The 20893-nt window shown below is 43.3% G+C and overlaps 1 protein-coding gene across 20 annotated transcripts in view; it reads left to right on the top strand.

The window, feature by feature from the left end:
- Window positions 1-20893, top strand: part of DST (dystonin) — a 488177-nt gene that overhangs the window by 254578 nt on the left and 212706 nt on the right. The window contains exon 1 of one of the 20 annotated variants that reach the window (XM_082414268.1): window positions 4073-5030. The exons of the other annotated variants lie outside the window; for them this stretch is intronic. Within the exon in view, the coding sequence (XP_082270394.1) occupies window positions 4317-5030 (714 nt within the window). The 5' untranslated portion in view covers window positions 4073-4316. Of the gene's footprint in view, window positions 1-4072; window positions 5031-20893 lie in introns of those variants that run through there. 20 annotated transcript variants of the gene reach the window in all.

Below are 20893 nucleotides of genomic sequence, written 5' to 3'. Positions count from 1 at the left end.
CCAATCCCATCGTTACTGACAGCTGGTGATACAGGCTGAGTCTGGATTTTGAAGGTCAGAGTGGGAACCCCTGTGGGGCACACCCAGGCTCTGGAGGGAGGGAGAGCTGAGTGTCATTGTTGGCTCTTTTATCTGTGGCCGTGAAGGCATCGAGCAAGTGACCTAACCATTCTGTGGGCTCCAGTAAAATAAACAGAAATGATCACAGGCCATAGTCAGGGGTATAAGCTGAGAGGCTGAGGTGGTGCCCTCCGAGTGGAGGCCAGTGATAGAGGCCAGGCAGGACTCAGATGGGGAAGAAAAGTTGAATCCAGGGGGTGGTGTTTTGAAGAAAGAAAGGGAGGGACTTGGTGACAGGGCGTGGAGGATGAAGGAGGGGGATTAAAGATGGCTCTGAACGGTTAAGCCTGGGAGATTAGAACCAGTAATGGAGGTGAGGGTAAAAGGAAAGGTAATGACCTTCTGCGTGGGTTTGACGTTCTGATGGGATACCCTGGGCTTCTGTGTGCTGAGCAGCTGGAAATGTGTGAGCAGAGCAGAACTGGGGAGTCAGAGGTACAGGTGATAAACCTGGGAGTTTCCAGAATACAAGTGGTCCTTGAATCTGTCAGAGAGAAGGGATCTTCAGAAGATCCAAGGGAAAAGCATGTGTGGAGAAGAGCAGAGTGCAAAGGACAGAAATTTGGGGAAGGCCCATGATTAGGGGTGCAGCAGGAAGATGTTCCATCTGTGGAAACAGAAAAGGAACAGTTGGAGACCTCTGGCTGGCAGCTGGCATCCACCTGGCAAAGCCTATCTCTAATATCAGTGAGCGTCTCCCTTTTTCTCTAACACCTTCCTGATCCTACAACACTCCTCTACATCCCTCTTTTTATTTATATTGAGATAGATTCATCACGGCCCTAGGTGATAGTCAGTTTTACCAACATTCTCCCAATAGATAGAACAGCATTCTTCATTTCTAATTGTAGTAACAAGAAAATGTAGTATTGACGAAACCAAGGGAAGATAATTGCAAGTAGAAAGGAACGGTGAGCAGTGTGAAATGCCACCAGAGAGCCTGAAAAAGTTAAGATTGAGTACGGGTTAGTAGTTTTGTGTAGGAAAAAGACATTGGGGACCTTGGAGAAGGTCCCCCCAAGTTCCTGGGAGCAGAAACCAGAAAGTAACAGACCAAAATGTGAGTAAATGGTTGGAAATTAAAGGCAGTATGGTTAGACCCTAAATTAAAAGAATTGTAAAGCAAAAGATCATTCAAAAAAGAATTGCATATTAAGAAAGCTCTTTGGGGTTCAGGTGTCTTTGGAGGACAGAAGAGGACTAGCCATAGAAGTACCAAAGAAGTTTTGTTTCTTTTTTTAACATTTATTTTTATTGAAGTATAGTTGATTTACAGTGTTGTGTTAATTTCTGCTATACAGCAGAGTGATTCAGTTATACACATATATACATTCTATTTCATATTCTTTTCCATTGTGGTTTATCCCAAGATATTGAATATAGTTCCCTGTGCTATACAGTAAGACCTTGTTGTTTATTCATCCTGTATATAATAGTTTGCATCTGCTAATCCCAAACTCCCAAGAGTTTGCTTCTTAATATGATCCTGTGGCATATATTATGAAATCCAGTGTATTTTAGGACCTGAGTTACAAGATATTATGACTGTTAAATTATCACCAGTATTTAAAAGTTAGACCAAGATTTATTTAAAATGAAACATATAAATTTTTTGGTAAAATTAAAATATTCCTTTTCATTTAAAGAAATACTTTTCTTAGTCCTATGATAATTTAAGATTAGAACGATTTTACTGGTTATGCCAAGACAGAACCTTATTTATTGATTTAAAAATATTTGAGCATTGCAAATTGAATATCTGTTACAGTCGGGCTGTCTGAAGGTAAGCATTATCAATACAGTAATCCTGTATTATTTACCATACGCTAGATCCAGAGATACTACTTGTTACTGACCAGGGTTCTTGGCCTCCTTAATCAATAGAAATTGACTAGAGACCAGACAAGAAATTCAGGCAAGGCTTTATTGGGACCCCTGCTGCAGCAGGGGGAGCGAGAACAAGCAACAGGTTCCCTTGCTTGTTCTTGTTCCCTGAGTGGGGGGACGAGCTTGTTCCTTATACTGGGTGAGGGTAGGGGTGTGTCCAGGAGTCGGCCGGAGGGCTGGCTTAGGTGGTATTGAGTGCAGGGAGCACATGCCGTACCCTGCTTTTTGCTCTGGACTCTTCAAAAGTGGCAGTTGGGTTTTTTGGGCTCTTTGTATCTTTTGTCCAGAATTTGCCCCAGCTGCAAATGCACGCAGTTATTTTTAGTCGCATATAGTTTCGTTGTATTTTGTTGCTGGAAGAGAGGTGTGTCCAGGTGCAAGCACTGCAGCACTGCAGCAAAGCCTGTCTCATTCAGATGATGAAGTATATCGTTCTATTGGAGACTGCTTGTAAAACTGACTATAATCTGGGGTGATGAGTCTATCACAATACAAATAAAAATAGGGATGTAGAGGAGGGTGTGTTGTGGTAGGGTTAAGAAGGTCTTAGAGAATAAAGGAAACTATCACTGATAGGCTTTGCAAGATGAATGCCAGTTACCAGGCAGAGACTGAAGTGGGGCCATTTCTGAGGGAGGGAGCAGTGTGCAGTGGCCTGAAAATGGGCATTTGCTCTGTTTGGCAGGGCTGGAAGCAATTGCAAATCACTGGTTTCGCCTCTATCGTGTTAGTGCAAATACCAGCCATTATACTTTGAAATTCTCTTGAATAATGTTCCATTGCCAATGAAGACATTGAAAATCAAATTAAAAAGAAACAAACCAACAAACCTGAAGCTTTATTTTTGCCAGCTTGTCTTCTAGGATATTCAGTTTTTTTTCTGATGGAGATTAACTTCCCCTTGAAATGATTAAGGAAAACCTCACCATGCAGGTCTGTTATTGACAAGTATCAGCCACATTGCTAACTCAACTATTTAATTGAATATTTTTATTTAGAAAAATGAGTTCCATCTTTTGATCAGTCTAAAGACAACCTAGAGAAAGGCAATTATCAATTTTCTTTCCTTTTTTTAAAATAAATTTATTTATTTTATTTATTTATTTTTGGCTGCATTGGGTCTTCGTTGTTACGTGCAGGCTTTCTCTAGTTGTGGTCTGCGGGGGCTACTCTTCATTGTGGTGTGCAGGCTTCTCATTGCAGTGGATTCTCTTGTTGTGGAGCACGGGCTCCAGGCGTGCGGGCTTCAGTAGTTGTGGCTCGTGGGCTCTAGTCAGCTTATGCATAAGACTAGTCATGCGATACTAATTTCCTTTTTACCATATTGATGACTCAGTGTTAGAAATATGCACACTTTAGGTCATTGGGTTCCATGCTGATTTATTATGTATACACCATGGCCCTGGTAAAACTGCGTAATATTTAACTAGGGTACAATTATAAAAGTTACAAGTAAAGTTCAACTGCCTTAATTCATGTGTAAGTACACACAGATGTTTCTTTTGGCTAAGAGTTCCATGCTTTAAATCATAAAATTTATCAATTTCCTCATATGAAAATCTTAATGATCATAAAAAGAGAAATGGCTTGGAAATTTGTCATATGAAAAATATGACAAACTATTCGAAGAGATTGATTTTAGAAACAATTTGAATAGAGTGTTTTAGGCATTTAGCATGTATTATCTCTCCTTCAGCTATTGAATCATCCTGTTCTTTTTTTATGGCTGCTGTTTTTGAATAAGAGTCAGTACAGTTTATAGAGGTTTTTGAGCCCTTTTGTGGGGGGCAAGTGCCAACATTAGTTTGTGTTTCTTAAGAAAAAAAAATTGTATGGTGGAGAATCTCTGAAACTAAATTTGAAAGGCACTTTGAAACTAAGTTTGACTGGGATTTGCTTTCTGTTTGTGCTCATGTTGAATCACCAGTCGTTCCAAAGGTTAATTCAGACTTTGGTAGTGTAACTGCATTTCAGAAAACTGAAAGTAAAGCAAGGGTCAGAATTTTTTCATACAATAAAGCTAAGGGTTTGCCTTGAAAGCTCATCAGCGTGTCATTTGACAGTGAGCAGTGATGTTTGTCTAAGAGGATTGGTGGCCAGAAGTAAGCCACGGGGTGTCTAATGAGACCCAGGGACCGGCTGGGCAGGATGCCACGGCATTTCTTGCGGGTGCCTTTCTCATAAGCAAAATGGCCTCATGCTGAAAAGGATGGTCATGAAGTCTGAGGAATTAGACTGCATGGAGATCTGAGTAAGCCCTGGCTTTTGAAATGAGTGACACTCAGCAACTGTGATTTCCTGCAAATCACATGGGGAATGTCTGTGGATGTGTCCGAGCGGAGAAAGAAGAACAATATTTAGACCCTGCCAAAACTCCTCTGAGCCTTGAAAAATATTCTGCTGGAAGAAGAAAATACTTTAGAAGAGAACCGACCAAGAAAACCGTAGATGACACAGAGTCAGGAGAGCCAAACCGTGAAAATGAAGGGAAGAGGAGCAGCATCCTGCCCTCCAGGGAGCAGGCAGCCCCCTGGTCCAGGGGGCTGGTGCAGGAGGGAGGTGCCAGCCCCAGCCTCACTCTGGAAGCGGGCGTCCAGCATGAGACGGTGAGCAGGCGGTGTCACCCTGGGAGCCCCTCTCCTCCTCAACACCAGGAAACAGAAGTCAAAGTTAGTGAACCAGAGGAAAGGATTTCAGAAAAAGACAGCACTCCCTACTGTGCAAAGAGGAAGGACCATTTCGATGATGTCAACCCAAGAGAAATAACATTCCAGAGAAGAACTGATAGTTTTTCTTTCCGAAAGGCAGCCAGCTTAAATTCCATTCACTATGGTACAGAGAGAGTGCTTGAAAAAAGTGGGTTTTGTGAAGACCCATCAAAAAATGACTGCGGTGTTCAAGAAAAGCAAAACATGGAGAGATCTTGCCCTCATGCAACATGTCATTTCCAGTTTGAAAAAAAGAGATGTCTTTCCCTCTGTGATAACGTGTCCTTTCCTTCCAAGGACACAAGTGGAAAGAAGGTAAGTGCAGCACAGAGCCTGAGTTTAATGTGTAAATAAGGACTCCAGGTGCTCACACCTGGCTGAGGTTCTGTAATTTGTCCCTTGTAAACATTCTTTTCATGTTCATTTATGTGAAAGCTGTAGAGTTCTTGGTCCATTTCATTTGTAGCCTTAGGTTTGATTACTATGATTTTATTTTTCGTAGTACATTCTTTAATCCCACCTTTATTTCACACCCTATACATTTTTGTTATTGTTGGAAGACTTAGTGAACCACTGCTCTAAGATAATGCACGTCTTTTGAATTTCTGTAGTTCATGTGTCTTGACTTTTCCGATGGAATAGCCTTTGGAAACAAAAGTTAAATCAAAAAGCAGTTATGACAAGACAGATGTAGGGAGGAGACGCTACAATGATCAGTCAGTCCTGACCTGCTGATCTGTAAGTTTGATTGCTGATCCAAAACCCCAATTCTAGTTCTCTGTCCGTTTCCATACACAGGGACACTGACGTAATTGCTTTCAATTCCATGTGTGTATCTGTGTATGCTTGTATCTGTGTGTGTGTGTGTGTTTTGGGGGTGACAGGCACAGATGAAACTGCCCAAATCTATTCTGTCTCCTTGTTACGTGAGTTACTCCCCGGCCAAGTCTAAAATCAGAACTCACTTGGGCAGCGGGTCATAGGAATCTGAATATGACTCAGACTGCCAGGAAGTTGTGATCTTTATTCCTAACATGGATATTTAGCTTTAGACAAGTTGCTTCTCTGGGGTTTTTACTTGTCTTTAAAATGTAAGTGAATATTGATTTACTTGCCTGAGAAGTGCATCACCCAAGCAACGTCCTATACGTGGTACCACTTGGCAGCTGATGGCTTTTTCATTTAAGCTGTTCCTAACTTTGCCTTTTAGGAAAAAATCTGGACGTAAGTGGTAATATGGAACATGAAACATTCATGGCAAGGTCGTTGTATTGCTGGGCAGAGATCCTTGGCCCAGTGGTCAGATGAGGTTTTAGTAGGGTCTGGGTGTGCAATCATCATTGGCCTTGGCCGCTGGTCCTCCTGAAGCTGGTTCCCCTGTTTGTATCTACCAACACGCCTTGCCAATGTTATGTCGTGCATTCTATTTACATTTTACAGTGGTTACATTTAAAGAGAAAGCATCCGGTTTAGGCCTTGTCTATGTAGGTCTGGCATGAAGGTCAGTGAAAAAGAAAGCCGCTTGGCTGCTGTGTGTTTATGAATGTAACCACTTGCTTTGCTCACATATGTTTTCCATCTGTTTTTTGCATAATTTGGCTTCAAGTAAGCCTCACATGTTTTCATTAGTGGAAACTCATAAAATCTGTTTCCTAGTGGTGCATAAGCCTTTTTTCCCACTTGTATTATACTCATGCCAAGGATTTTACCCCTTCTTTCTACTTTGTGTAGCTAATGATTTTTGAAACTTCAGTGGAAAATACATGTGAAAATAAGTCATAAACCTGTCAGTCAGATTTGTTAAATAATTGTGATATGGAGGTACTTAAAGCCTCATATCTTCTAGGGAAATGCTGAATGAGATAGTCCTTATTTTTTTTCCACTTTTAAAAATTTTTTTATTTTATATTGGAGTATGGTTGATTTACAATGTTGTATTAGTTTCAGGTGTACAGCAAAGTGATTCAGTTATATATTTATATATACCCATTGTTTTTCAGATTCTTTTCCCATTTAAGTTTTTTATAGAATATTGAGTAGAGTTCCCTGTGCTGTACAGTAGGTCCTTGTTGATTATCTATTTTATATATAGTAGTGTGTGTATGTTAATCCCCAACTCCTAATTTATCCATTCCCCCCACTTACCCCTTTGGTAACCATAAATTTGTTTTCTAAGTTTGTGAGTCTGTTTCTGTTTTATAAATAAGTTCATTTGTATCATTTTTTTTAGATTCCACATGTAAGTGGTATCATGTATTTGTCTTTCTCTCTCTGACTTACTTCAGTTAGTATGATAATCTCTAGGTCCATCCATGTTGCTGCACATGGCATTGTTTCATTCCTTTTAATGGCTGAGTAATATTCCATTGTATATATGTACTACATCTTCTTTATCCATTCCTCTGTTGATGGACATTTAGGTTGTTTCCATATCTTGGCTATTGTAAATAGTGCTGCTATGAACATTGGGTTGCATGTATGTTTTTGAATTATGGTTTTCTCTGGATATATGCCCAGCAGTGGGATTGCTGGATCATACGGTAGCTCTGTTTTTAGTTTTTTGAGGAACCTCCATTTCTGTTCTCCATAGTGGCTGCACCAACTTACATTCCCACCAACAGTGTAGGAGGGTTCCCTTTTCTCCACACCTCCTCCAGCATTTATTGTTTGTAGACTTTTTGATGAGGGATAGTCTTTATTTTATCTGAGGAGTTTGACATCTTAACTTCCCCGTGGTCCAGATAAAGACTGTTTGGTGGCAGAGTCAGACCAACAGCTCGGCTGCTCCTTGTAAATGCATTCTTCCCGGTACTTTGGAGGTGGACTCTGCCTAATTATCTTTGGTTAGAACTGTGCACGGCCCTCTTTATCTTGCGTTGGATTCTCCATTTTTCATTGCAGAATTGGATGCAAATGAGAGCTGTCAACCCCTTCACTAGTATTCCATCCCAGAAATGGCCTGTTAGCCAGCATTCCTTTGCAAGACATTGTCCCTTCAAAATCTTTTTCATATCTTCTCTATTTGAGCCATTTTTACTCATTCATTTGTGTGCAGGGTTGGGCTCAGTGACGTTTGGGTTAACCTCCAAAGTAGAATAATGTACAATTCTTTGAACTTATCTAAAGCTTAGACTTAGTTTAAGCCTCTGACTTGAACTTCCCAGGTCCTGTGATGTTTGTCATTCTTAGTCTAGGTGACCAGCCCACCTCCTCTTTAATCCTTGCCATCGTAAGCCAACCTCGGGTGGCCCTCCAGGCCCTGGGGTTCTGTGGAGCAGGCTCAACCGCCCCTGCTTGGGCATCTACTGAATGTAAACCTTATAACCTGTGATAACTTCACTAGGGTAAAGAGGTGTAAGTAAACAAAGGAAGTATCTTAGATTTGCATATTGCTTTGGAAGTGGAAAAACACTTTCAGACACATTGTGTCTTTTGATCATTCTTAACAACTCTGTTAAATAGGTGAAATAGACAGTTCCTCTTTGTAAGGAAGAAATGGAAGCTCAGGTTAAATAAGGTCCTTAAGGGAACACAGCAGATGGGAGTAGCTGAGCTTAAATGATGGCACAGCATCCTGCTTTGATGAGCTGTCAGAGTTCTGAAGGAGATGCTGTGAACTGGGAGCAGGGGTTGATGTTTATAAGCGCTCATGTTCATCTGGGGAGGATGAGCGTTGCCAACAGAGGTGGCAGAGGCAGAGCACGTTTGGGGACAAGGAGTGATGAGCTCAGGGTCTGCACCTTCTGCAGGGCCCCTTCTTTGTCTGACTCACATGCTCCCCGGACTTGTGATGGGGAGTCCTGCCTTTCCCCTCGAGCTGTGCCCACGAAGCATTCTTCTTTCTTGAGTTTCACAAATCGCACCTCTTCCTAGTCTTGTGATGTTGCTCTCAGCCAAGATGGTTGTTTTCTCTATTTATAGGTCATTGGTTCTCTAACAGACTACATGTAAGTGTCACCTAAGGAGCTTTTAAAAATATAGGTGCCTGGGGACTTCCCTGGTGGTCCAGTGGTAAAGAATCCACCTTCCAGTGCAGGGAATGAGGGTTCAATCCTGGTCGGGGAACTAAGAACCCACATGCTTGGTGGCAACTAAAGCCCGTGTGCCACAACTACTGAGCTTGTGTGCCTCAACTAGAGAGCTCACCTGCAGCAAACTAGAGAGCCCACTTGCCCTGGAGCCCGCGCACCACAACTAGAGAGAGAAAACTCGCATGCCACAACTAGAGAGAAGCCCGTGCACCACAACTAGAGAGAAAACCTGCATGTCACAACTAGAGAGAAGCCCGTGCACCACAACTAGAGAGAAAACCTGCATGTCACAACTAGAGAGAAGCCCGTGCACCACAACTAGAGAAGCCTGTGAGCTGCAACGAAAGATCCTGTGTGCTGCAACTAAGACCTGATGCAGCCAAAAAAAAAAAAAAGATAAAGAAAATAAATAAATAAAATAAATATTAAAAGAAAAATATAGGTGCCCGGATGTCAACTCTAGTGATTCTAATATAACGGATCACCGTGGGCCAGTGATTCTGATGGTCAAGACTGTGGCTAGGGTGCTCGTTACTCTTCACATTCTCAAGTGGACCCCAGGGTCCCTGTGGTGCTAGAATCATCTCCAGATGAAGCCTTACCCTGGATTTAACTGAATCAGAATATCTTACGACGGAATGTGAGAACACTGCATATGTTTCAGGCGCCCTCTCACATGTTTCTTGAAAACATGCTAAATTCTGAGAACCAGCTTCACCCTTCATTTTCTCCTCATCGTGGGTTTTCTGACAAGCAGTATGGATCGCGGGCCTGGAGGCAGGAGGTGTGAGTTCTCGCCAAGCTTTGCCTCCAGAGAGCTGTGTGCCTTGGACGCCTTCTTCATTTCTCCGGGTCTCGGCTTCATTTTCCAGAAAAGGAGGATGTGGGACTGGATGACGACACGACTGTTATTAGGAATGGTATTTGTGGAGTCCTACTGCATGCCAGACACCCCCCACCGTGCTGTTTAACCATCATGAAAACTGGTTCTGTTGTTTGCTGCATTTACAGAGGAGGACATGGAGCCTCAGGAGACATAGTGACTTGCTCAAGTCACTCACAGGACGTGGAAGGGCTTGGATCTCACCCAGAATTATCTCCAAGCTGAACTTTGAACTGATGTCATTTCCCTACCTTTCCCCACATACAGCTCTTTTCACTTTTAAATTCCTACAAATCCATGCATTTCATTGCGTACCTTTTTGTTGAGTGTTTTCACCCCTTCCTCCATCCGTCTCTTCTTTGATTCCTCTACCAGACATTTATTAGGCACCTGTTATATACTGAACCAACACTAGGCACTTACATCCCATTGTTTGTTCGTTATAAATGATGGGGACGGTGGCTATCAACTTAGTCACCTGAAAGGCTTTGGGGATGAGGATCCTTAAAATAGTTGTTCCCCCTTTACCCGCAGGGGATACATTCCAAGGCTCCCAGTGGAGGCCTGAAACTGGATAGTACTGAACCCGCTGTGTATATACCGTGCTTTTTTCCTGTACTTACATACCTATGATAAAGTTTATACATTAGGCACATTAGGAGACTATCCAAGTTGCCAGCATCACTGCTTTTGCTCTTTGTTATTAAGTTAGTAAGTAAAATAAGGGTTCCTTGAACACAAGCAGTGGGATACCACAACAGTCAGTCTGATAACCAAGACATAGTGAGATGATCCCTGTTGGGGGTGGGACAGACCAGGATGGTGCAAGATCTCATCCTGCTCCTCAGAATGTCGTGCCATTTAAAACTTAAGAGTTGTTTATTTTGGGAGTTTTCCATTGAATATTTTTGGACTGTGGTTGACTTTGGTTATTGAAACCACGGAAAGCAAAACTGTGGATAAGGGGGACTGTTGTCACTTTAACGTCCCACCCTGTCATATCGCTGTGTTAGCTACTGAAAACTGAACTCTTTTCATGTTCCTGTTCATCCTTTGGTGAATTGCGGTAACAGGGCAGTGACATACAGGAGAGAAGCCAAGGAGGGAAGGGTGGGGAAGGGTATGGATAGTGTACAAATTACATTATCAGCATCTGAGTAATGATGGGTTAGATATTTTCATTCATTGACTTTCTAAATTATAAAAACAAAATAATTGAGAACTATCTCAAAATGTTAGAATAATACATTAATATTCAACCTCACTGAAATGTAATATTTATTCAGTATTTTTTTCTTTAACCAAGCCTTCTATGAATCTTAGGCTACAGAATCATGCTTAGAATTCAAGGACTAGGGTAAAATCTAAATATTTCTACTTTTCCACGGTAGCTTTGCTCTATAGATCTTGAAAGCAAAGGTCATTTGGTTTATAGTTGACTAATTAACATTTCTTTCTGAACCATTTCATCTTTTTTAATGAAAATGAGTTTATAGATTTTTAAATTTCTAGTCTTCATTTGGATTTCATGACCCAGCTTGTGAAAGTTTAGTTACAAAATCGTTGCACAGAATTGGATCTCTATCAGCAATAGAATGCCTCTATCTTTTCAGTTAAATGAAGGACATGCCAAGTTTAAAATCCTTTACTATACAAGAAAAATAGTCATATCTGTGTTAGTTTTCCCCCATAATTTGAATAAGAAATAAATGAGCATTTGCTAAAGGTAGCCATCAACGTAGAGCATTAGCACTTGAACTTTATCAACTTTTTACTTTTATCCTCAATTTAACTCTTCCTTTTAGGAAGGCAGTTTTTTAACCAGATAGCATTTTCAAAATATGTGCGCTGTCTTTACAGTTAAGAATATTTTGTGGAGCCTTTTCACACATTTTTGAAACTTGGAAGCAGACACTAAAAATGTGTTGATTACATTGGTTTCTGCCAAAATAGTTGAAACATCGTTGAAGAGATTATCTTTGGAAGCAAACATCTTGGCTTGGAAATATTTGCGTGTTTTGACACATTCAATGTGGAATTTGCTTTTGCCTGAATACAGTGTCAAGCAATGTGAGCAAAAAAATGTAAGGAATAATCCTCAGTCTGGTGCAGTCACTTCCATTCATGTGGGGCAGGCACCATTCTGAACCATGTGTGCGTGTCGGCATCTTGATGAGAGGAAACTAAGGCCCAGTAAGCGGTGGGGTCGGGGATGGAACACAGGTCACTACCCTCCACAGCTCTGCACCAACCTTGCTCCCAATGATAAACTTTCACTCTTGAAATAATTATGTTAAAAGAGGTGGAAGCATCTTGAGATCACCTTTTCCAACCTGCTGCTTTCATCCTTGTTAATACCTGAACTCTCTCGATTAGAGTATAAACTTGTTTATTTTAACAAAAATATATGAAGGAATTGAAATTCCCTGGATGATACTCGTGTCTAGCCAGTAGGGATTTGGGTTCTGCAGGGAGAACATTTGACAGCTACCATTCCCATATCCACTGTGTATCCCTTAAATCAGTTTTTCCTTATGTAAAATGATCTGGTTCATTGATAGATAAAACTCTTCCTGAAATGCTGTAGGGCGTCGCTATAGATTTGGTGTAGCAGAGGAAAGGGGACTTAGGAGCTCTTGAATCAGAGGACTTAAAATTTTTTTTCAGCTTTAATTTTTTTATTGAAATATAGTTGATTTACAATGTTGTGTTAATTTCTGCTGTACAGCAAAGTGATTCAATTATACATACATTCCTTTTTAGATTCTTTTCCATTATGGTTTATCACAGGATATTGAATATAGTTCTCTGTGCTATACAGTAGGACCTTGTTGTTATCTATTCTATATATAAAAACTTACATCTGCTAATCCCAACCTCCCACTTCATCCTTCCCCCAACCAACCCCCTCCCCCTTGGCAACCACCAGTCTGTTCTCCATGTCCGTGGGTCTGTTTCTGTTTTGTAGATAGGTTCATTTGTGTCCTATTTCAGATTCCATATATAAGTGATATCATATGTTATTTGTCTTTCTCTTTCTGACTTACTTCACTTAGTATGATAATCTCTAGTTGCATCCATGTTGCCGCAAATGGCATTATTTTGTTCTTTTTCATGGCTGAGTAGTATTCCATTGTACATATGTACCACATCTTCTTTATTCATTCATTTGTTGACGGATATTTAGGTTGTTCCCATGTCTTGGCTACTGTGAACAGTGCTGCTGTGAACATGAGGTGCATATATCTTTTTGAATTATAATTTTGTCTGGATATATGCCCAGGAGTGGGATTGCTGGATCATATGGTAATTCTATTTTAGGTTTCTGAGGAACCTCCATACTCTTTTCCACAGTGGCTGCAACAAGTTACATTCCCACCAACAGTGTACAAGGGTTCCCTTTTCTCCACACCCGCTCCAGCATTTGTTATTTGTAGACTTTATTTATTTATTTTTGGCTGCGTTGGGTCTTCGTTGCTGCGCACGGACTTTCTCTAGTTGTGGCGCGTGGGCTTCTCATTGCGGTGGCTTCTCTTGTTGTGGAGCATGGGCTCTAGGCTCACGGGCTTCAGTAGTTGTGGCTCACGGGCTCTAGAGCGCAGGTGCAATAGTTGTGGCGCATGGGCTAAGTTGCTCCGCGACTTGTGGGATCTTCCCAGACCAGGGCTTGAACCTGTGGTCCCTGCATTGGCAGGCAGATTCTTAACCACTGTGCCACCAGGGAAGTCCCTGTAGACTTTTTAATGATGGTCATTCTGACCGGTGTGAGGTGGTGCCTCATTGTAGTTTTGATTTGCATTTCTCTAATAATTAGCGATGTTGAGCATCTTTTCATGTGCCTATTGGTCATCTGTATGTCTTCTTTGGAGAAACCAGAAGACTTACATTTAATGCAAGTCATACTTTCCATGTCTGTGAACTAGGATGGTTTCTTGTTCTGAGGATTCAATGAAGTAGTATGTGGGAGAAAGACTTAGGAGGTTGTAGGCGCTTTATAACTTCTGTCTCACCACTGTCTTCTGCTCCTGTTGAAAAGAGGACACATGTTGTGACCATCTGTTGTGAAGAGCACTTCTTTCTTTCCTTGGACATAAGGTATCCTTCTGCACCAGCAGAGCTGCCTCTCATCCCCCAGGGCCATTCTTCTTTTGACCGTTTCTTCAGCAGATGTTTAGTGAATACCTATAATGTGTCAGACAGTGTGTTCTCTAATTCCACCATTAGCTTAAAATTCTGTCAACCTCTTGGAACAGAAATAACCACTGGGAGGGACCGAGTCGTAAAACTAATATGTTTATTTGCAGCTCAGTCTAGATGCTTCCAGAGGGCCTATTGCAGCAGCTCTGGAAGAAGAGGAAGGACGTGAATCTAGGGGCAGCCCTGCTGCTCTGTGGCAAGGCTGGCAGTCAAGGGCGTGTGTCTAGTCTAGTGAGGGGACCTCTGTGAACCCTGACGCTTGGTTCCTGTGAGAGATCCAGGGGTGGGTCCTCCTCCGAAAATGAGAAATGTTCTCTGTAGCAGCTGCTTTGCCAGTGTAGAGGCTGGGAAGCTCCAGGGGAAGGGTCTTGACCTTAGGGTTGAGGGGAGCTGGGGGCTACCCCTAACCCTAACCCAGCCCGGGTGCAGACATCTCCCCAGCATTGAGAGTGAGCACCCACTGGGCCTCCTGAGGAAAGATCAGTCTGAGTTGTATGGGTAGATTTCTTTTCTAAATATGAAGGAGAGATTTCACTCTCCTCTTGCAAATTCTGAGTTGGAATTTAGGAGACATAGGTCCATCCCCTCAGCCCCTACCTGCTCGAGTGCTGAGACCCTGGGCCAGTCCCCTCACCTCCTTTGGCCTCAGCTTGTTCACCAGTGAAACCAGGGAGTCACCAGAGGGCTTTGTGACCTTCCAGTTTGAGTTCCCCGGATTCCTTAATCCTTTACTATTTTTATAGCCTGTCTAAGTTAAATTTCTCAGTTCTCTTAACCTCAGAGACATTGCCTTTCTGGTGTCACATGTCGATTATTTAAATAGTAAATTTGATTAAACTTTTTAACCTTTTCAATAAATTATAGTTATTTAAAAATTTTTTTAAGTTGCATATTTGCCTTGTGTAGAATAAAATACAATAAAAATGTGAATAGTCTCCTAGGGAGTTTGTGAGTCAGCTTTGGAAGCTGGCTGTTGGTGTGCCCTCCCCTCCCTGCATGCCAGAACCATGACAACATCTGTAAAAATCAGGTGTGGCTGTCACCCAGTCGTCTAGTGGCATTGACTTTACTCAGAGGACTTCCAGGCTTGCAGCCTCAGCTGACCAGAACCGGGAGGCTGTGGCGATTCCCGCAGCAGGTAGCGGGCCAGTCCGCTGTCAGCTGGGAGTGAAATCAGAGTGAACTCTCAGATGGGGGATGTTGGCTTGTTTTCTTTCATTGAAAAGGCATTTCAAGGCTATGTCCTGGGTCAAGTTTATGAAATTGTTTTACAGAAATGATTTCGATGACACTTAGGTAATGTGGGACTCTCACTTTTTTTTTTTTTTTTTGTGATCCTCAAACCTTTTATTGACAGCAAAACTTCCGGCAGTTGAATGTGAGCCACGTGAGGGTGGCGGGTGGGTGCTTGCAAGGCAGGGTGGGAGATGGGCAGAGGGCTCCTGGCAGGGCTGCCCCTCCTCCCTTGGGACACTGTGAGGGGCGTGGCGGTGGCTGTCACGGGCTGGGGGAGCATAAATAACACTGTGGGCAGGACTGGGGCAGCAGGAGGGGGAGCGTGGGGCGGCCACCTCAGAAAGACCCACCCAGGCCACAGAGACACCCAGGGACGTGGGGCCACGAGACACAGACATGGGGACACGTGGGGCCAGGAGGACACGAAAGGGGGTGATGGGCGGCTGGAGACACAGAGGCGGACACACCCAGAGAAATGGGGATTGGTGGGCAGGGCTCTGGAGAGTAATCTCCGGGGCTGGGCTCACCGCCGGGCACTCCTGGGCGGTGGTTGGGGTGTTTGGTGATTATTGCAGAGTGAGCTTAATTGGCAGCCATTTACTTTCTAAGATGACAAGGTTTACATGAGAGGCTAAAACCCATTCATACCAAATGAAAACGTGACACGTGTTTCTGATCTTTCCTCCCCGCCTCCCCCCACCCTCCTCTTTCCTCCCTCCTCCCTTCCTCCTCCCTCCCTCCTCCCTACTTCCCTCTTTCTTCCTTTCCCTCCTTCCCTCCCTCCCCGCACCCCTCCTTCCCTCCCTCCCCTTCCCTCCCCCCCTCCTTTCCTCCCCCTTCCCTCCCCCCTCCCCCCCTCTCCTCTCCCTCCCTCCCCCCTCCCCTCCTTTCCTCCCCCTTCCCTCTCTGTCTCCCGCCCCTTACTCAGCAGATGGTAAGTGAGCACCTAGTCTGACCATGCTGGGCAGGGTATGGGGAGGATGTTCCAAGGGGAGAAGTAGCCTGAACAGAGGACCCGAGGAGAGAGGGAGTGTGTAGTCCACATGGTCTGACATTCGTATGGTTTGATCGTGGAATAGAAGGAGAATGGCTTGGGTCTGGGCAGACCAGCCGAGACTGACCTGGATTAATGTGTCTGCGGAGTGAGAGCAGGGAACACGTGGTGCAGTGCAGCTGGTTAGGAGGCTGTTACTAGTCCCAACACTGAGGCTTAGTTCCAGAGGAAGGGGAAGCTCTCCTGAGCCCGGTATTGTTCTAGGTCTATCATGACTATGTCTTAAAAGATGTTGGTATTGACCCTGGAGACCAGAGGCGATGGTCCTGAGTAAAGATAATAGTTGCTTCAACTCATCATTGGCCATGGGGAAACGGAAGAAATGGGGCTATAAGACCCTCTTCTCCCTTGAAGACCGTTTTGGGGCAGCTCATGCACCCCTGGAATCAGGCACTTCGGTCTCCCCGGGTTCGTGGGAAATTTGCAGATGGGCAGGTTTGGCAGAACTGCTGCCTCGGCAAAAGGTCAGGATGGGGAACTGGAGGCAAGACCGATGACCCTGTGCTGCCCCTCAGTGCGTGATCCCTGCCTCTGCCCATCGCTTCCTCTGCGACGTTCCACAGCCAGCTAATTTCCTTCTTTCCTGAGAAAACAGAATCATGAGCAAGAACTCCCTCCCTGTTTATCTGGTCGCCTCTCCTTATTTTCCGTGGAGTGGTTGGGGTAGAAACCAAGTCTCGACGGGTTGAGGAGTAAAGACAATAAAGATTATAAAACACAGACTGTTTTTTTTTTTCCAGTTGCTTTCCTGAGAAGAGAGTTGGTGCTAAGTACAGAGGAAACTGGGTTTATGAGGATTATTTGTTTTTATTTATTTTAGGATGGAAGAGCCTTGGGCATCTTACATACTCAGAGCAAAGACCCAGGTGAGGGGAGGGTCACTGATAGTGAGACCCCCCCCCCCCCAGGAGGTGGAGGATTCACAGGAGGGAAGCAGGTCAGGAGGAAGCAAAGGTCAAGGGTGACAGGGTGGGACAGTGAGGGGGCTGTTACGTGTGTCACTGTTTTCTCTGTAAAGAAGATGAAAAAGTGATGCCAGACATGGAAAGAAGAGGGGGTGGGGTACGAGTTTCAGGCATTTCGTGAAGAGTTGGCAGAGATGCTGTGAGGGATAGAAAAACCGGCTGTGTAGGACACTGAGAAGAAAAGGCAAGTTTCCTGGAGCCCCCGGCTGAGATCAGAGCTGGGATTCGTGGAGGCAGTGGACCACGTGGTGGTATGGTTTCCTCTAGTTCAGGTGTATACTCAGGGCAGGAGTGGAGACGACATACCGCTGCCTGGATCAGGGTTGAGGTTCGGCTGGGTGGTTGCAAGGTGAGGACGGGGTGAGGGAGTTGAGGATGGTGGTTGACGTGATGGATCATGTGGTGCAAACCGAATGGAGAAGAAGGAGGTAAAGAGAGCAGAGGGGTCAGAGACGGGGCAGAATCGGGCCAGTGGAGGAATGTGAGATGTTGCTGAGCCTGGTGGTTGGTCCAGCTGGAGTTAAGGAATGAAAGTGCTGGAAGAATGGGCATTGCTATCAGAAGGTACAGACCTGAAGTGGACTAGGTCGGGTTCAAGGTGACAAGATCCAGGCTGTGGCCACAGGTGTGTGTGACCGGCTGACATGGAGGGAAGACAAAGGCCTGTGAGGATGGGGCCCTGGATGCAGACGGGGACAGCCAGCCCGGTGTCAGACTGCTGGGGAGTGTGGGTCATCTTGAGGCCAGGAAGAAGGTGGTGGCACAAGAGTGACCTGCTGTGTGAAGGCAAGGTCTTTGTGCCCGTGGATAATGGTTTGAAAACTACTGGTTTTCACTGGGAACATTAGAAACACATGCCCTGCCCGTGGGCCCGGTGGTGTCCAGGACTTGAGTTAACGCAGTGCAGTGGAGGGGCCTGGGTTTCAGTAAAAAGGCAGAAGCGGGGCAGGGTAATGAAGCTGAGGCGGACTTGGTTTCCGATGGAATAGATACTTCTGGAAAGTTGGTAGTGGAGGCAGTCTGGGTCTGGGAGATGAAGCAGAGATGAAACGTCTCTGGAGAGGCTCAGTGGGAGGAAGAACTTGCGCTTGGGGGGCAGCAGCGGTGACCCGGATGAGAGGCATGAGGGCTTCCAGTTTCGAAAAGGAACTTGGGTCTAAAGCATCTTGTTTGTGTTAGATGCGAGCTGACAGATCGCTGGTGAGAGGCTTGAAGCAGCAAATACTGCTCATGAAGTTGTGGTGGGAGAAGCTGACATTTGTAGAGTTTTCTATCTGCCAGGCCCTGTGCTGAGATAATGCAGATTATCTTGTCCTAACTTTAGAACTGCTCCAGGAGGAAGATGTTATTATGGCATCATTTAAGTTTTAAAAACGAGGAGAATCTTTTCTTTGTTTTAATTGAAGGATAGTTAATTTACCATGTGGTGTTGGTTGTAGGTGTACAGCAAAGTGATTCAAGTATACATATATTTATATATATTCTTTTTTAGATTCTTTTCCATTACGGGTTATTACAAGGTATTGAATAGAGTTCCCTGTGCTGTACAGTAGGTCCTTGTTGTTTATCTCTTTTACATATAGTAGTGTGTATCTGTTACTCCCAAACTCCTAATTTATCCCTCCCCCCCCTCCCCTTTGGTAACCATAAGTTTGTTTTCTATGCCTGCGAGTCTCTTTCTGTTTTGTAAATAAGTTCCTTTGTATCATTTTTTTTAGATTCCATATATAAGCTATATCATATATTTGTCTTTCCCTGTCTGATTTACTTCACTTAGTATGATAATCTCTGGGTCCATCCATGTTGAGTAGCTCTGGGTCTTAATCCTCTTAGTGGTTGCAGTTGGGGTTTGAACGCAGGCAGCAGGAATTGAAACCGTCTCTGCTCTCTGTGTGCCTCCAGGATTCGAAGGGAGGAGCCTTGGTTACTTCCTAGAATCCCACCTGGCCTGCCCTTGATGGAAGAGTCAGGCTGTTTTGCTGAATGCGCAGATTTTACATTAGGAGTCATGAGTGGCAACTGCAGACTTAACAACGTTTAGCATTTGGTTTATTTTGCTTTTTAATTTTGTTTACACCGTATCATGAAAAGTTTGATAGACTCAGATAGGTAGTGGCTGGTGGTAACAGTATATCTAAAAATGCCTTGATTTCCCTATGGGGTAACTACTCAGTTAATTGGAAATCCCAGGAGAAGCTGAAAGACTTAATGTGATAGTGGTCTTCGATATGTTAAAGTTTGGTTCATAACATATTTGAAAATACCCTTTAAAACTATAGCTTTTGAATCAGTGTATGCATGTGTAATGGTCTGATACGGTGTGTGTGAGAGTAACGTGCTGAAATATGATTTGGGAACCTTCGGGAACTTATTTAATAAAATATATTATTTTCTCCTGGTTGATGTTTAGCCATATTCAGACCTCTAAACTATTCTTCCTTAATATCTTTCCCTGGGTGTGCTGGGCAGCGCTGCAACTATTAAACTTACCCTCTGGTTGAAATGTTTTGGCAGCCCTTGTTATAATAGGCATTACCTTTGTGACTGGACTGGCGTGGAAAGTTCTTGACCCGGCCTCTACCCAGCTATCGCCCCTTTCTTCATATAGCTATAAATACCACCCACGTAGCTCCTGTGTTCTTAGGGTTCCCAGAAGCAGCTGATTTTATATATATATATATATATTTTTTTTTAATTTTATTGAAGTATAGTTGATTAACAATGTTGTGTTCATTTCTGCTGTACAGCAAAGTGACTCAGTTATACATATATACATTTTTATATATATTCTTTTCCATTATGGTTTATCATAGGATATTGGATATAGTTCCCTGTGCTATTATACAGTAGGACCTTGTTGTTTATATCCATCGTATATATTCTAATTTGCATCTGCTAATCCCAAACTCCCAGGCCATCCTTCCCCCACCCTCCTCCCCCTTGGCAACCACAAGTCCAAAAGCAGCTGATTTTATAATCTGTAAAGGCTCTTGTGAAATTTTACATAGAGGTTCAACTTTTCATTTACAGTTTCCTAGATTCGTTTCTATGAACCTTGTTTTCAGAGATCTCAACTGGTTTGAGGCAACAAATTTGAAAACTTTTATCTTTTACTCCTTTTCCTAAGAGAATTGGGAGGATAAGAAAGCCAAGTATTTGCTTCTCCCTTTGTCAAAAAAAAAGAATAACCACAGCAATAAAATAGCCAACAAATTGAAAGTGTACTTACTGTGTGCCAGGCATTACTCTGTGTCCATGTTGTTGAATTTGCACAACACAGTGTAATGACTCTTATCATCATTGTTTTACAAGTGAGAGAACGATCTTAAAGCAGATAAGTAACTTGAACATGTAGGTGGTAGAGATGGGATTTGAACTCCTGGGATGTGCTGGAAAGGCTCGCCAGCATGATTTTAGGGCAGAATGTCAGTTGGAAGTTGGGCGATGTTTCTGCTCTTTTTTTTCCCATGTTTTAAAAAAAAGATTACCAAAGGGGCGAGGCGGGGGGAAGGATAAATTAGGAATTCGGGATTAATAGATATACACTATTATATATAAAAGAGATAACCAACAAGGACCTGCCTTATAGCACAGGGAACTGTACTCACTATCTTATAATAATCTGTAAGGGAACAGAATCTGGAAAAGAATATATAAATATGTAACTGAATCACTTTGCTGTACACCTGAAACTAACACAGCCTTGTAAATCAACTATACTTCAATAAAATGAAAACAAAAACAAACAAAAAGAAATCCTTCCCATATATCCTATATAACATGTTCATGCGCACAGTTCTTTTCTGTGCTGT

Source organism: Balaenoptera physalus (assembly GCF_965194825.1).
Source record: "Balaenoptera physalus genome assembly, chromosome: 11".
Lineage (NCBI taxonomy): Eukaryota > Metazoa > Chordata > Mammalia > Artiodactyla > Balaenopteridae > Balaenoptera > Balaenoptera physalus.
The sequence above is the reverse complement of the archived record's forward strand: the minus strand, read 5'-3'. Positions and strand labels throughout refer to the sequence as shown.